The sequence below is a fragment of the Tyto alba genome, unplaced genomic scaffold, assembly GCF_018691265.1.
Source record: "Tyto alba isolate M040663 unplaced genomic scaffold, T.alba_DEE_v4.0 Super-Scaffold_8, whole genome shotgun sequence".
Taxonomy (NCBI): domain Eukaryota; kingdom Metazoa; phylum Chordata; class Aves; order Strigiformes; family Tytonidae; genus Tyto; species Tyto alba.
In genome coordinates this window covers 9,960,008-9,975,510 of record NW_024881329.1, presented here as the reverse complement: position 1 = coordinate 9,975,510, position 15,503 = coordinate 9,960,008, and the positions used below count along the sequence as shown (strand labels likewise).

Here is a 15,503-nt window from a genome sequence, read left to right as displayed (position 1 = left end):
GGCTTGCTATTTTTCTGCTTTAAATCACTAAGTTAATTACAATTCTCTAGCAGCATTTTACTAACCTTATGAGGATAAACCAATACAAGCATATTTTACTTCCTAAATAACAGAAGATTCTCCCAAGATTTTAACTCCTGCTTCAGTTCTTGTATAAAATTATTTTCAGAGGTTAAACGTGAAATCTAAAGCTAAGCTCAAACTTCATGTAAATTCTAGCCAACATTTCCAAATTCCAGTATTTCCAACAGGCAGAAACATTGACAGCATGAATCAGTAAGTAAAATCACAAGTTTCAGGTCAAGAGTTTAAATAACAGATGTGTGAAGTTTGACTGCCAAGTAAAGTTAATGGCCAATTGAGACTTAAAATGATCACCAGTAGAGAAGTTCCGACATGTCCACACCCTATAATTCTCACAAATCACTGCAACACAGAGGAAAGACAAATAGATCAGTAGCTAGTGGCAGCGTCAGACATCATGCTTACATTCACAAAATGACTTGGATGACTAAGCCTAAGAAAGCAATTCTCAAACTTCATGTAGCTTCAACAATTTAAGACTGCCATATGAAATGCACACAAGTGACTACTGACTATCACATTACTGCAGGTCAAACTTTGGGGTGTACATTCCAAGTCTGTGTAACCAATTGGGTGCACATTTCCAGCATTTAAAAGTATGAAGTGAAATTTGGTAGCTTCAATCACAAAAAAAGTAGTCTGCACTATCTTTTACTTCTAAAGTATCATCACATAGAAACATTCAGCTATTAATTACAATTGCACTGAACAGAAGTCTGTTTCAACTCTCTTTCTCGGTGATGACAAACTGCTATCAAATCAGCTCCTTGAGAAACCACAATAATATTTCAGGAATTCCTTCACTTATTCCAAGAGATCCAACCCATCAAACACCACACTGGATATGTGCTGTCAGCACTGCATTCTGCAAAGGCCAAAGACCTTTCTGATATACAGCAAGGATCAGAGAGAGCTTGGTTACTATCATCTCCACTCTAAAAAACACTCTTTACCCTGTGCATTTTGAACTATGGACTTTGGAGAGTCCTTACAGCCCACAACTCCCTTCTCCCCCCAACTGGGCTAGTACCACTCCATGCTTTTTCCTAGCCCAAAGCTCTTTTCACAGAGGTCAGCTTCCCTGATACAGCTGGTGAGCAGGTCGCTCCCCTGGGAAGTAAACAAGGAGTGATAAAGGTCCTTGGAATGAGCACCGCACTGAGCAAGTGGCCTCCATCGCTTTGGGCACTGCTGTAGTTACTCATCTACTGAAGAAAAGAGAAATTGGACTCATGTTTGACTTTCTTTTAGAGGAAAGAAGCAACTTCTTTTTGAAAGACAGCTTACTAGACTAATTCTGTCAGAGCATTTTAAGTTGTTACTCAGAACAGGTGCCTCAGTGCAGCCTAGTTGAGTTAATGAGGGAACAGTGCACTTAGAATTCTGTTACAAATGCCTGAATCAAAACATACTTTACAAAGAAGTATTTTATAGTACACTTTGTGGCAAACTGAATGCACTTTTTAAAAACACTGATCCCAGGAGGTCTCAATGAACAGGATCATTTTGAGCTGTTAACTTGATATATCTTGTGTTGGAATGTTTCCCAAGGCAAAATAATTCTGAACAACCTTTAAACACAATCATTTAATTTTGAATCTGACTGACTGACTTTGTGGTATCAGGTTTTTGAGTACCTGAATAACATACTTTATCCTCAACTTCAAATTCTTCATTATATCTGGAGAGACTTCAGGCAAAATCCAACAACTGTGCTTTGAAGCTAGTGAAACTAAACAGAGGTTTTCTGTCCCATCTCTAGTGAGAAAAAAAATACCTCACATTGAGCCCAAATTACCATCCATATCCAAGTATATATACTGTGACTCCAACCACTTTCCTAATTACTGAACCTCTGCTCCCTCCCTTTTCTTTTTTCTGGGATGGGATATCAAGGATTCAAAGACTTAGGGAAGCACTTTCAGTCTATCCTCATGACTAGGAACAAGACTGGAAAACAGGAAGGAAAACTACCAAAAAGGTATGTACTGGACCAGGCTGGGGTAGAGATAATTTTCTTCATAGACACCCCTAAGGCACTGTGGTTTTGATTTGTGACTGAAAAAATGCTGATAACACAATAATGTTTTAGCTCTCACTGAACAGTGTCTGCACTGCATCAAGGCCTTCTCCAATTCCCACTCTGCCCCCGCAGCGAATAGATTGGGGGTGTGCCAGACGCTGGGAGGGGACATGACCAGGCAGATGACCCAAACTAACCAAAGAGATATTCTATGCCATAAAATGCCATACTCAGCAACAAAAGGGAGAAGTAGTTTAGTTAGGTTCCACTGTTGCTTGGGTATTGACTGGGCAATAGTTTACCCATAGGACATGGTGAGTGATTGCCTTTGTATCCCCTGATTTGTTTGGTTTTGTGTGGTTTGGGTTTTTTTTGTTTGTTTGTTTGTTTTGGTTTTTTCCCTTCTATTATTCCAGTTCTCCTCCACTTATTAAACAATTTTATATTGACCCCCAGTTTTCTTGACTTTCTTCTTCCTCTGTCCCACTGGGGGTGGGAAGCCAGCAACTGCATGCTGCTTAGCTGCCTACCAGGGCTAACACACAACAGGGTGATTCTTAAAAATAATCTTGAAAGTAGTATCATTATTTTTTTCATTTAACAAATGTGGCTTTATTTTTTGTTTGTGTTTTTATCCTCATTACTTAACTTCTAATACCCATTCACCTCTGCTGGATCACAAACCCTTCAAACAACTTCCCCATCCCCACAATTAGTTAGAGGGACTTCAAAGACAATGCAAGGAGAAGAGAGTCAAAAATTGGCAAAGTATTTCTGAAAAACTGTCAGAGTAAAAATCAGAAAGACTTAAAAACACATACAGGCTAGCCCAGTTATGTCCACCATTACAAAGCCTGAACTCCAGATTTCAATCTTGTGAACCCTCATCTATTTCAGTTTGTACAAACTGCTTCACTGTTTCACTTGAACACATTTGCAGCATTAAGTCCTTGGTTATACTGTCTCCCTCTACTTCAACCTATGGCATTTAGCTATGCTTTCCTCTCCTAGTACTTGATATACTTTAAAAGAAAAAAATTGATGCCTGAATGAGACATCTCATTAAGACCACTGCAGTTAAAACATAATTATGATACCTTATACAGTAATATGAACATACCCATCTATTTTGTAAACTCAGCATGTAAGACTTCAATGAATTTACAGTTCACTAACACTTCACACAGATACAGCAGCCTAAAAACTTCAAACACAGCACTAGTTCAGTTATACAAGCAGTTAAAGCTGGAATAGTTGTCACTACTGCCAGAAGAAGCAGTTCTGCTCCCATTTGTTTATTTCCACCCCCACACTGTCCCCTTTCTTGTGCTGGTACAAATGGTCATGCAGCTACATGTTGAGCAGGCTCAGATAGCTAATCCTTCTTAAAATTAATCATTTCTGGTTGTTTTTTTCAGTGAGTTAGCTTTAACCTGAGTCAGCCCTCTAGCTTCTCAACAGAACCCTTAACTCTCCCAGAAAAGGACTGAGTGATGTAACAGTACCAGCAGAGGAGGAGTAGTAGGATTTTAAATGTATGTATTATATGTAGTAGTACTTAAATTACTAAATACCAACACCACCTAGATATACTGCAACTTTCTTTGGTATCTTGAAAGACTGAAATGACACCCTCCATCCTTAGACATGAGTCTTTGTAAATGTCAGTGCCACTCACAGGACAGGAGAAACTCCCCCTTCTACCTAGAAGACCAAAAAGTGTCATTACTGCAGCAACCCCATTGCTTTCACTCTCACATGCTGGCTGATTTCCAGCCTGCTGTAGAAACAGAGTAACTGCTAGAGATCACAGAAGGTGACTAGCGCCATACTGACACTAATGTCCCTGACTAAGTAAACCCTAAGAATGCTTTCCTATGCTGGATGACCCGATGCAGGAAGAAGTGCAAAATAAAATTCTGTAGCGAGGCCTGTGATCTTGTTCCTTTTGGAAAAAGGGGCTGTTGTTTTCAAGGACCACCTCCTCAGAAATGCTTCTCTAGTAACAACATTTTAATTAAAAAAAAAAATTAAAAGTGTTTACCACCTCACTGAAACAAAGTTGCAAGCCAGCTGTTAACTGTCACCCCTGTAAAACGCATCTGGCCAAATTATTTTTATAAATACATGCACATTTCAAAGTCTAATACTTCCAGCTTTCTGAACATGTCCAAAAATAACACTATGCCTCAGAAATAGAGAGTGTATTATGACGCTAGAGTTCACCTCTGAGAGATTGTTCTTACTATTATGGATTACTAGGTCATTTGTAAAAAGCATTTATAAAATAAGTGACAACCTGAAAAAGTTGGTAAGGGGTCAGAGATAAGTACATGTATCCAGGGTGTTCAAAAGACTATAGAAAAGAATATGGTGAAGGGGACATGTATCTGGGGACACCTGAACAAGAGAGCAAAACATTTACTTTCCAGTTTTACAGAGGCTATCTGCCACCCAAGTTGTATATTTTAAAAAGATTCTAAATATGTCTTGCTTAAGAATGTCCTGAAGAACCAGTCTTCTTATGCTTAACTCATAATGGTCTTTTAAATATGGTAAATTAAGGTGATTCAGGATTAATTACTTCCTTTAAAAATCAAACATAGCAACTGTCAATAGAGAAAGAGTACAAACAGTTCCTGGTCATGCCCATGTATCACATAAGAACTCTAACAAAGTTTCCTTTTTTATTAAACTTTTATTAAATTAAGGAAATTGAAGGTAACAAATAACACAGCAGCAGTAGTCACAGACTGAGTTTTAAAATCTAAATAGTCTTCTCTTAACCACTGGACATTTTGAGTCTTTCACACTCTTAAAGGTTATAATTTCAACTGATCATATTTTCTTTCATCCTATGATCCTCATTTGCTTAATTTCCAATGGTTTTTGTAACCAGACTAAAATAATTACAAGAATTAAATGTAACTATAGTTCTCTACATTTGCAAACTACCTGCCAGCCTCTATACATTCATTACAGTACAAACTTTATATTCAGATCTGAAACAGCCTCATTTTTATATGTCTTCCTTTTGTTTGCATCTTCTCTCCACCTTCTTAATCACCATGCTCCTTGTTTTTCCTTCAAATAAAACCATCTGAAAAAAGGGGATGCAAGAACATCACGAGATACTTATTACACTTTTAAGTATTAACCTATAATCGCATCATTTATTACCTGTGGAGAGTCACAGAAGCAACAGATGTGCTTTCACACTTGTCCTACATTCTTTAAAGTATGGAACTATCATGATCTTTATTTAAACATTTTCCTATGCTGCTAATATTCTAAAAGATTTTCTGCTGGTTTGAGTTACAGATGCAACGTTATCATAAAAACAAATTAGAGTCTGAGCAGAAGAAAGAGTTTTCTCTTTTTGGACAATTTTGAAACGAAGGTTAACTTTGCTACAAAATCATCAGCAGATATGTATGCTAAAAACTAATTCTTGTACTGCTTAGAGATTAGAACAAGTGAGTACAAGGCTGATTTTTAACTCTTTAATAACTCTCTAATTTTAAACTGTCCACGTGCTGCTGGGGAAGAATAAAGAACAGCTGAATAGTGAGGTGGGTCAGCAGGGATTCTTTGTGTAGTTTCCCAGAAATATTGCACACAATAAAGGACAATAGAGTGTAAGCACCCATGAAGCCTGGGCATAAACTCTATCTGCTACCCACTACCACAAAGGACTTCAGGGAGAACATGGAACTCTGAATCACACTTTCTCCCTATAAGGTATAGATGTGACAGTGTATACATAAGAAGAACCTAGATGATTTTTCCATATATTAACTGATTAAAATAGTTTGTTTACAAAAACCACATACTACTTTGTTATAGCTATTTTTCTTTTCCTTCATTGTTTCTGATCTCATCACAATACCCACACAAATCAGTAAATGTACCTGCCTTCCATTCCTTTAGCTCCTGCAGTACTCTGCCAGACTTCTTCAAAAAATGTTATTTACATCTGTTTTCAGACATTGTTTACAGTGAAAACTTTCATAGTATATGTCAAGTACACTTCTCACACAGCTTCAAAATTAGGGCATTCACCAATCCTATGGAATTCATGCCTGCTTCCTCATGTTACTTAGAAGACTTTCATCACATGTGATTATTGAGAAGATACACCTGAATCACAGCACAATAAACAGTTCTAAACTACTCATAGAACTGCCAATCTAAAAATAATCTGCTAGCACTTTTCAGAAGCACCTAAAGTATGTGGTCACAATCTTGAAGATTAAATTGAATCAAGTGATTTTTACCATTTTAACCCTTAATTTTTTAGAACATGGCCAATGTCCTTTTAAAAAGTTACTTCATCTGCTAATGCTATGCAAGACCATTTGTTCAGTGCAAGGTGATTACACACCAAATATTGCAAAAGACCACACAGCTCACTGTGGCTGAAACTGTGATCAAGTTGGTTATCATTTTATTAGAAGTTTACAAAACAATTTAAAGACTTACTGGTATTTTCAATTACCAGTTCTTTAGTTACTTGTGACATTGTTTTGAAAAGATTTCGTTCAAGGCAAGAGAAATTACAAAATACTAAATAGGCAGCTCACCTGAAGGTATACTGTATTAATTCTTGAAGGGATAGTGTAAAATATCAGCTTTACGTGTTCACAAAAGGAATCAAAAACTTCTCCAAACTGAATAAAAAGGCTGAATATGTATACATAACTCAATCGCTCAATCTTCTAGAGATATAACTTCACACTTAGTTTCTTATGTAACACCCAATATATCTTCAAACACAACAGAAAGAGTAGAGCTGTGACTGGATATATGAATGCCTGTACATATTTTAGTGAATTACTGTATCAATTGTACTGGGAAAAAAGGTTTAAAATAATACACAGACACCTCTAGCCCCTGCTCCAAGTTTAATTCTCACAGGACTAAAACATGTGAGTCAAAGGTAACACAATGTCAAGGCACTGCTCTATTTCAGTAAGTCTCTGCAAGTTTTAATCTTATATTAATATCAATACACTATCAATAAAAGACTTGGATAACAATCATTTTCATCAGCATTTGTGTGGCAGGATGATTCATGTTTTAAAACTATGATGCAAGGCTACACTGATCTAAATCCACAGGTACTTAAATTTTAAAAACAACCGAAATAGGATTAGTGGACTTTATTTAAAAATGGCAACAAACAAAGCACTACAAACTTTTTTGTTTTATACTGAAATTCGGAGCTCAAAGAAAGACAGTGTGGAATGTAACATTGACAGATCTTTAAAGTATTCTCTGCCTCCAAATAACCACTCCACATCCTAGGAAAATGTTCATTACTAGTTTGAGAAACAGTGTACAGCTGCACAAAAAACTTAAGGATTATACTTACACTACTGTACTCACTTGATTTAGAAACTTTATCACCAGTGACTAACAAAACATGAAAGAAAACTTATTTATTGTTTGTGGTGATGTTAAAAATGTATTACCGTAAAAAAAAAAAAAAGAAAAATTAAACTGATATGTTATTTAGTTGTCAGATTATTCTACTGAGTAATAACTTTAGCTACCACCATTTAAGGACTGAGGTTCCAGTACCGAGCACTACCTAAGAAGTAGCTGGTACCTCTTAAGCAAAAGCTTTTCATCGGATGATCTTGAGGTGCTATTTGATAATTATCTTGATCATCTTTCTTATATTACAGATTAAATACCCAGATGTACATAATAAAGGGAACTGAACTGTGACTAGGAAGCCCAGTGGCTGAACTAAGCAGGAAAAGATCTTGCATTCTCCTCTCATGCCTTATTCACCAAACTAAATTACTACCTGAATGTCATTCAGAAAGCCACTGTTTGCAGGGAACAAATGACTTGGTCTAATCAGGTGGATTTTCTGGTTGTTTCCTAAATTTGATTTCCAGAATATCTGCTCAGTCAGTGAAGTAGACAGTTTCTCTTTGTCACAATCATACCTCCACACTTTACAATGGAGCACATGAGAAGGAAAGCTGGAAAAACTGATAAATTACAAAAGCTGTAACCACTTGTAGCATCTCTTAATATACAGGAATGAAAGAACAAGGATATCATCAGCATTGAAAAGATAGCATCCCTTTCCTAAACAGAATTGCAAAATGATCTTCTAGTGAAGTTAGAGCGATACTCATCAAGAAACATATTTGTTCAATGCAGAAGATTAAAATGGATTCATTAGTGTAGGGATGAAAAGACTCACAGTAGTTAGCTGACAGAAAATTCACACTACCTTCTTTGATTTAATGGCAACAAGTACAAAGCATATATTTATTATTCTGACAGGTGTACTCTGGATAGTTCATGCTGGAACATGTTGAGAAAGTATCTGCACAGCATTTATTTAATTAGTGGCACAGACACTTGAACAACCTCGCAGCAGAACATACTTTTAATATTCTGACCGAATCTGGGCAATATTCACTAAGTTCTGATCGATTTTGATTTTGAAAAAAAGTCTTAGTAAAGTTCAGTTACATTACCAGTAAGCAAGGATAGGCATCTAACTTTCTCATCAACTGTGTTGATTAGCATATTTTATTATTTTCTATTTGAGGTAGATTTGCCCCAAATAAGTTTCAAGTCTACTTTCCTCTAAGAAACACTGAAAGCCATATAAGTGTTTTCCGTTCTAATAGCACCATTTTCTTCTTATTTCCATTGTTATCTTACTTATACTATTCCTCCTCCCTCCCCAGGGTTACTGTTTTAGTAGACTAACGGAGGAAAAATTGACACCTAATAACAATGCAATTTTTAAAGAGCATTCTTAGCATTTACTACTAGGGTGTAGCAATGCCCTGTATGTTACTCAACGCCTTGTGTTTTACTGGATATAAAAGATGACTGAACTGAATGACTTATCTTTCAGACGAAGAGAGAAAAGGAATTGAAGATTGGAAGGACAAGGAACATGGACCAGTTCACACTGAACCCCAGGTCTAGCGAACAGGGATTCTCATTGTCCCCACCATAAGGAATTACTGGTCACACAATTACAGGAACAGTTGGGAAATCACTAGGCAGTGGTAGGGATGTAAGAATGAATTTACTAAATGCCTATATAACTTGGGCAAAAATCTTAATACAAAAAGAAATCTCAACACTGGGTTATTAGAAATTGCTTTAATACATCTGTTCCAAATGAAAAATAACTTTATGCCAATGTTAAGAGCAAGAGAAGAAAACAAGGCCCTGATTACCTGTACTTCAAAGGCGTGGCTAAATGTATGCAATGTCCAGAAGAAAATTTTTCATAAGACACTAATAAAAGATATTTATGTGCAGCAGTAAAAAACTACTAGTATTTTGTATCCGTGAAAACAGGAGATTACTCTTTACAAAAGCTAATGAAATATCTATGCAATATACTTTATAAACAGCAGCCTAAGCTCCTGTTAGCATACACAGATACAATACAAACACAAACTGATGACTTAAGAACAAACTATCTTTCCAGTATTAAAACAGAGGCTGTTAATGTTATAGATTCTTCCTACTACCATCATGAAAGCTTGTAGACAAGAACCAAAATCCTTCTCCATTACACTCCTTTAGATGACTAGTCATTCCCTAGCACATCACATTTCTTCTTGCTCTTTTACATTGATATGGCAAATAAAAAATATGGTTGTGTACTCATCTTTAGCAGATATTGGTTCACATCCCAGTTTAACCTTTGAAACAGCAAAAGACAGTGAGCTATGCAAGTGATACCACTCAGTGCACTGGTAAGTGACAAAAAACATGAACTGTAATCCTTTATCCACCCCTAAAGGGCAGACCTGAAACTCCAAACGAGCTACTTTGCCTCCAGCTGCTGATAAAGGCATAATAGAAATATTTAGAAGAAGGCTGTTGAGAACTCAGAGACCCGGAGATTTCTGTTTACCCATAACTCAGTGTTCTCTGCAATGAGACTATTAATGAATCTCAGAAGGACTTAATGTGAATGCTGTAGCATAATGTTTGTTAAGCTTCCTATCACTGAAATAAAAATGAGGATATACTGAAAAACATTGGAAAAGCTGAAGATAAATTATTACAACATATATATATATAACCAGATGGGTTTAACACAAATGATTAACCTGTTCTCATCCTCAGTTTGATTTTTCTTACATTCTGTTCAGTTTCATTTACTTACAAAGTGCACAAGGCCACAATAAATAAATTGAGAAAAACTTGATGAGAAAAAGCAACTCACCCTAGAGTTATCAATGTACAAAGTTTATAAATTTCACACTGTGTGTGTAAGATACCCATATCTATAACAACATGTATTCATCTTCCTTTACCCATACCTCCCCTCCCTACAGATAAAAGTGCATTCAAAATCCTAGTCCAATGAGTCAGTTAAAAATACACATCTGAATCATACATATATTCTGAATACAACTTTAAAGCCAACAGGGATACTATTAATACATATAACTAAAGAAACAGCCTCAGCTAGCTGCTTTTATTAATCACCTTGTCTGTTCCAGTTAACTACAACTAATGCCACAAGGTTTCTCCTGCTGGTCTCCTTTATTTCTATGTTTGTTTCTTTTTAAAATGAAATACTTAGGAATACTAGCTACTACATTCCATCCCTTGTTTGAAATTTCTGGAGATTTCTCTTTTCTGTAAAAACATGTAACATAGTCCTTTAAACCTCAGGATTCTAAGAATGAAAAGAGGCAAAGTTACCTTTGTCCTACATACATCCAGTACTTACTTGTACAATTGCAAGCACAAAAATTTGGTCCTGAATTTCAGTATTAGTATTTGTTTCACAGTTCTGCTCAAGGGTACCATTTAAGTATCAGCATGCCATTTTGCTAAACTCTACAAAATCCAAGTCCTTGCCTCATAAAGCTTCCCGTAAGAATACAAGATGGAACAGGTAGGCAAAGCAAACCACTAACATTTGACAAAAAACAACAGGAAGGGTTAGAATAATTTATCAGAACAGTAAAGCTGTCAGAAAAGTTGCCTGAATATGTATGTGTACCTGCTCATGAAATAAAGCTTCTACTAATACTACTCTTACTGTTTCCAAACATTTCATGCCATCATCAGTCGAAGACTCCTTCCCCTGAACAGTATTGCTCTTACTTGACACGTGTCATTTGCCTATCGCTGCAGGACAGAGGCTTAGCCTTAGCCTTCCTCTTTCACGCAGGCTCTTATCTTTAGCCTACGGCCAAAAACAAGCCTTCACCCTTCCTCCTGCAGCAGAGAAGCGACGAGGGCCCCACAATAAAGGAAACTCAATCTACTGCTGAGCCGGGCCACATTTGCTCTGGCACCCACCCCAGGCACTACCGCCCGTTTTCTGCAGCGCTTCGGCCCGGCGCCCGGGAGGGCACGGAGCGGCCCCACAAACTGGGCAGCGGCCCCCCGGCTGCCATTTCGCACGCCGGCCCCCTTCCCCCGACCGAAGCCGCCCTCGGGCACCCAGAGACCCGCCTGCCACCGGTGCCTGCTTTCTCCTCCGCGCCCGCAGCTCAGGGCCCTCAGCCGGCGCCCCCGCTGCCCGCAGCCCGCCGGCGGGCTGCCCTCCAGCGGGGCTGAGAACAAGCCCTGGGACGGGCAGCGGCCCGGCCCGCGGCCGAGCGCAGGCGCCGCCAGCCCGGCCCCGGCGCCACGCAGGCCGGCCGGCCTCCCCGCATGCCGCGACACAGACAGGTGCAAGTCTCCGGCCGCCTCCGGGGCCTTGCGCAGCCCAGGTTCGACCCCAGCCTCCTCCTCCTCACACCAGCCCGCTCGGAAAAGCCGCCCCTTTCCCCCCGCGAACAATCGCTCACCCCCGGGCCGGCCCCCCACGGGCCAAGGGCTGCCCACCCCCCCCTCACACAGACAGGCCCTCCCGCCCGCCGGGCCTCGCAGGGAAACAGCGAAGCCGAACCGAGCCAGGCCAGGCCTCCTCCTCCCCCCACTGCCAGCTCCGGCATCCCGGGCCTCCCGCACGCCACGGGGCTGCTACCGCCTCCCCCCTGCAGCGCCCGGCCCGCGGCTCCCGCGCCCCACCTCACCTCTTTTGGGACGAGCTGGTTCTCCTCGCTGGGCACCATGGCCGGTGGCACAGCGCTGAGCCCACAGCAGGCTGATCCGAGCGTCGTCGTCAGCAGCGGGAGGAGGAGGGACGCCAGCGGCTCATGCTCCCCCTCCTCCGCCACCGCCCCGGCCGGCGCGGGCAGCGCCCCCGCCCCCGCCGCCAGTCAATGGGGAAAATGGCCGCCGGCGCCGCTCTCGCGAGAGCCGGCTCGGCCCTGCTGTGCTGCGATCGTTTTCGGCCCGGCCGCTGCTACCGGCTGTGCGCGGCGGTTGCTGGCGCGCTGCCCGCCTCGCACGGCGCCGCGCTGTCCCGGCCGAGGAGCGCGGTTACCGACTGAGTGCGAGGAGCGGTGTAGGAGGCGCAGCCCGGAACCCCCGCAGGCGGCCGGAGCAGAGCCGCGCCCCGTTCTCGGTGGCTGTAAATGGCGCTCGGCTGTCGCCACCGCCGTCATTACCCTCCCTCACAGAGCGGCGGCGGCGACACCGACACCTCGTCCGTGGGGAGGCCGGCACAGGCCTCAGGGCGCGGGGGCAAGGAGCCCGGCCGCTGCTACTCGTCTCTTTACCCCGTCTGCGGTAGTACGGGGCTTCTGGCCTTGTAGCAAGCGCAGGAAAGAGTAGCTAGTGATTAAAATTGAGTTGCGCTAGGTAAGTGAGAAGGTAGCGTGACCAGAAATCCTAGCCGGCAGGTGCGGGAGGAGGCTTGTAAAGACCTCCTGGGGGCGTGGGGGCTTTCAGCAGCTTATAAAAGCCGGGCTCGCCAGCTGGGTTGTGTGCGCGTTCAGGGTCTGGGCTTGTGTCCTCAGGTAATGCGAGGTGTGGGAGCCAGCCAGCCAGCATCCCCGCCATGAAGACCTGCCTTCCTTCACACACGTTTTCCCCTCTCTCACTTAGGAGGGGCCCTTGCCAGAACTAAGGGGCCCAGGGGATGTGGGGGCTGCCACTTCAGTTTGTTTCATTCTTCTAGGTGTTTTGTTTGTTTGTTTTTTTTTTTTTGTTTTTTTTATCATCACATTTGGATGTGGCTTACAGGCTGTGGGTTTAGGAGACCAGCAGAAGTAGAAAAGTAAGCATAGCCTCATCCCACAAATGTTTCTTGATTCCCTGAAGTTGTTCTTTGAAGGCATACTGTCAAGTTAAGCATGTGCTTACTGCTCTGTAAATTTTCGGGTTAATAATTCATTTTCAAATGAAATGCGTGGTTATTTCTGTGACATCACTTCATTGTTGATTTTTGTGTACAACAAGCTTAAATATATTTTTCATGCTACCTGAGGCACATTAAAAGCCAAATACTAATCACTAGAATTAATAAAATGCACATTAGTAGAAAAGTAATTATACGTTAATGTCTACTTCACTGGGAAATAGTTTTAAGTAAAAAACATTCTACTTACCTAGTGAAGAATGATACATGGTAGTTGTACATTTTTTTTTTTGTACGTTTCTCATTATTTTAGAGTCCTCTTGTGGAAAAATGCAGAATTGATACTTTTTGGTTTTGTGTCTACGAAACATTGTGTTTTGAGGTAATTTTTGAAACCCATTGTATTGAAGGTTACTGGAAATCTATTGTGAAGATTTAGTAAAATTAATCTCTTTTTTCCTGTTTATATAACTTTGCAGGTTCATCTTTATGACCCTGCTTTATGAAAGGTGAGATAAGTAGCACGTTTTAGAGTTGGAATATGTTATTAGTATAGTATTTTAACACTGTTAAAAAGGCTTCAAAGCAGTTATTTCTGTGAATAATCTTGCAAGTGTGCTATGGTAGGTGCTATGTTTCTTCCTTTATTTCTTTTTTTCATTTCTGCTCCTTGAACTAAGCACAGAAATCCCTTCATTGAAAACTTTCTCAAAGCAGTTTCTAAGTGTATTTCTGACTTGTTTTTCATTACATAACTTAATGGGATCAAGTTATTTATATAGTAAAGGTCAGAAGGTTTTCTGAGACAGGAGCTCTTGCCCTCTAGTTTTAAAATATGTTGGACCTGATAGCCCCTCGCCTTAGACATTTGAGCTCTAATACAATGAAAGCAAGCATCAAGGCAGGAACCTGGGAGTCCCTTGCTTTTAGTGATACTTCACGTTAAGCACAGGGTTGTGTACAGCTACCCCTCCAGAAGAGGGAAAAGTATGTAAAATAGTTGGGGTTTTTAATAAGACAGACAGTATGGAATTAATGAACTTGGATCTTTTTATAAAAGAAGGGGTTTTTATTAATGCTTATCAGCTGTGTTGTTGATTAAAAGGTTTGGTATTTAGTTGGTTGGTTTTTTTTTTTTTTTGAGGGGGACTTTGTTAAGCATCTCAGTGGGAGAAAAGGTATAATTGCAGAACAAATGAAGTGTCCACAGTTGTAGGTATGTGGTGTCCACAGTTGTAGATACTTGAATAAGCACAGCTGCCTGGTGATCTTCTGTTGTCCAGTGGTGTCCAAAGATCCATGAGATTATCAAACAAGTACTTGAGTTGAAGAGCCAGAACAGAGACATGAGATTGCAACAGAAGGTTATACAGTCATCAGAGCACTGGCTGGGAGCCTCCAACAGTGGTATGTGACTGATGAGCCTGGTGTTGCTTTTTTTCCCTCTTACCCTTCTTTGGGGACACCCCAAAACCTCTGGAACTTGGAGGATTCTTCCTCTATTTTATAAGGAACCCAGAATTCAGGAATGAGAAGCTTTCAGAGATGTTACTTTTGAAAGTTCTTTTGAATTTAGAAAGTAGTATATTGGGTTTTGTTCCGTTTTTTTTTTTTTTTTTTTTTTTTTGCTGTCATTTGTGCTTAAGAAGGGGCAAAGCTATTGGCCTCAATGACTTTAATTAAAAGATATTGTTCTATTGGAGTAAAGAGGTAGCTACCACAAATATGTGTTCACTAGATAATAATCAGGAGTTTGTTTTTTAAAGAAATACTGTTAGATCTTCCTGCCAACCTTCAAAACTGCGCAAACCTCTAATGTAGCATGTGTGCATGAAACATCTTTAATGGAGTAATAATCTCTAGTTAATAATTAAATCTCCAGGAGCTTTTGTAAATTGTGGATGCTACAGTATTTAATCTCTCTATGTGAGACTTTGTAAAGAAGAATATTCAGAATTTGAGTTTCATGAAGGGAATCCTAGCCTTATATAAAGACTGATATATCACAGTTTTAAGTTGTTACTAGTGGGAAGCAGAAAAATTGATATCTCAGATTAAAAATGCTGCTGGATTTGCAGTTACAGGTAAATTTCTTAGGCTGTTGATTGTCAAACTATTGTTCAGAGATACATTAATGAGTCACAAGTGCTGAAGTGTGTCAGTTTTCATTCAATTACAAGGTTAGTT

General features: G+C 40.1%; 2 protein-coding genes across 4 annotated transcripts in view; one reads left to right on the top strand and one right to left on the bottom strand.

The window, feature by feature from the left end:
- The window catches only part of USP47 (ubiquitin specific peptidase 47), a 56,770-nt gene extending 44,471 nt beyond the window's left edge, over window positions 1–12,299 (bottom strand). For all 3 annotated transcript variants that reach the window (XM_042784507.1, XM_042784509.1, XM_042784508.1), the window contains exon 1: window positions 12,148–12,299. In XM_042784507.1, coding sequence (XP_042640441.1) covers window positions 12,148–12,186 — 39 coding nt within the window. In that variant the 5' untranslated portion in view covers window positions 12,187–12,299. The remainder of the gene's footprint in view (window positions 1–12,147) is intronic.
- Window positions 12,300–12,405: 106 nt separating this feature from the next.
- Window positions 12,406–15,503, top strand: part of GALNT18 (polypeptide N-acetylgalactosaminyltransferase 18) — a 341,921-nt gene continuing 338,823 nt past the window's right edge. The window contains exon 1 of the mRNA XM_033006955.2: window positions 12,406–12,817. The gene's annotated coding sequence lies outside the window, so the exon portion shown is untranslated. The remainder of the gene's footprint in view (window positions 12,818–15,503) is intronic.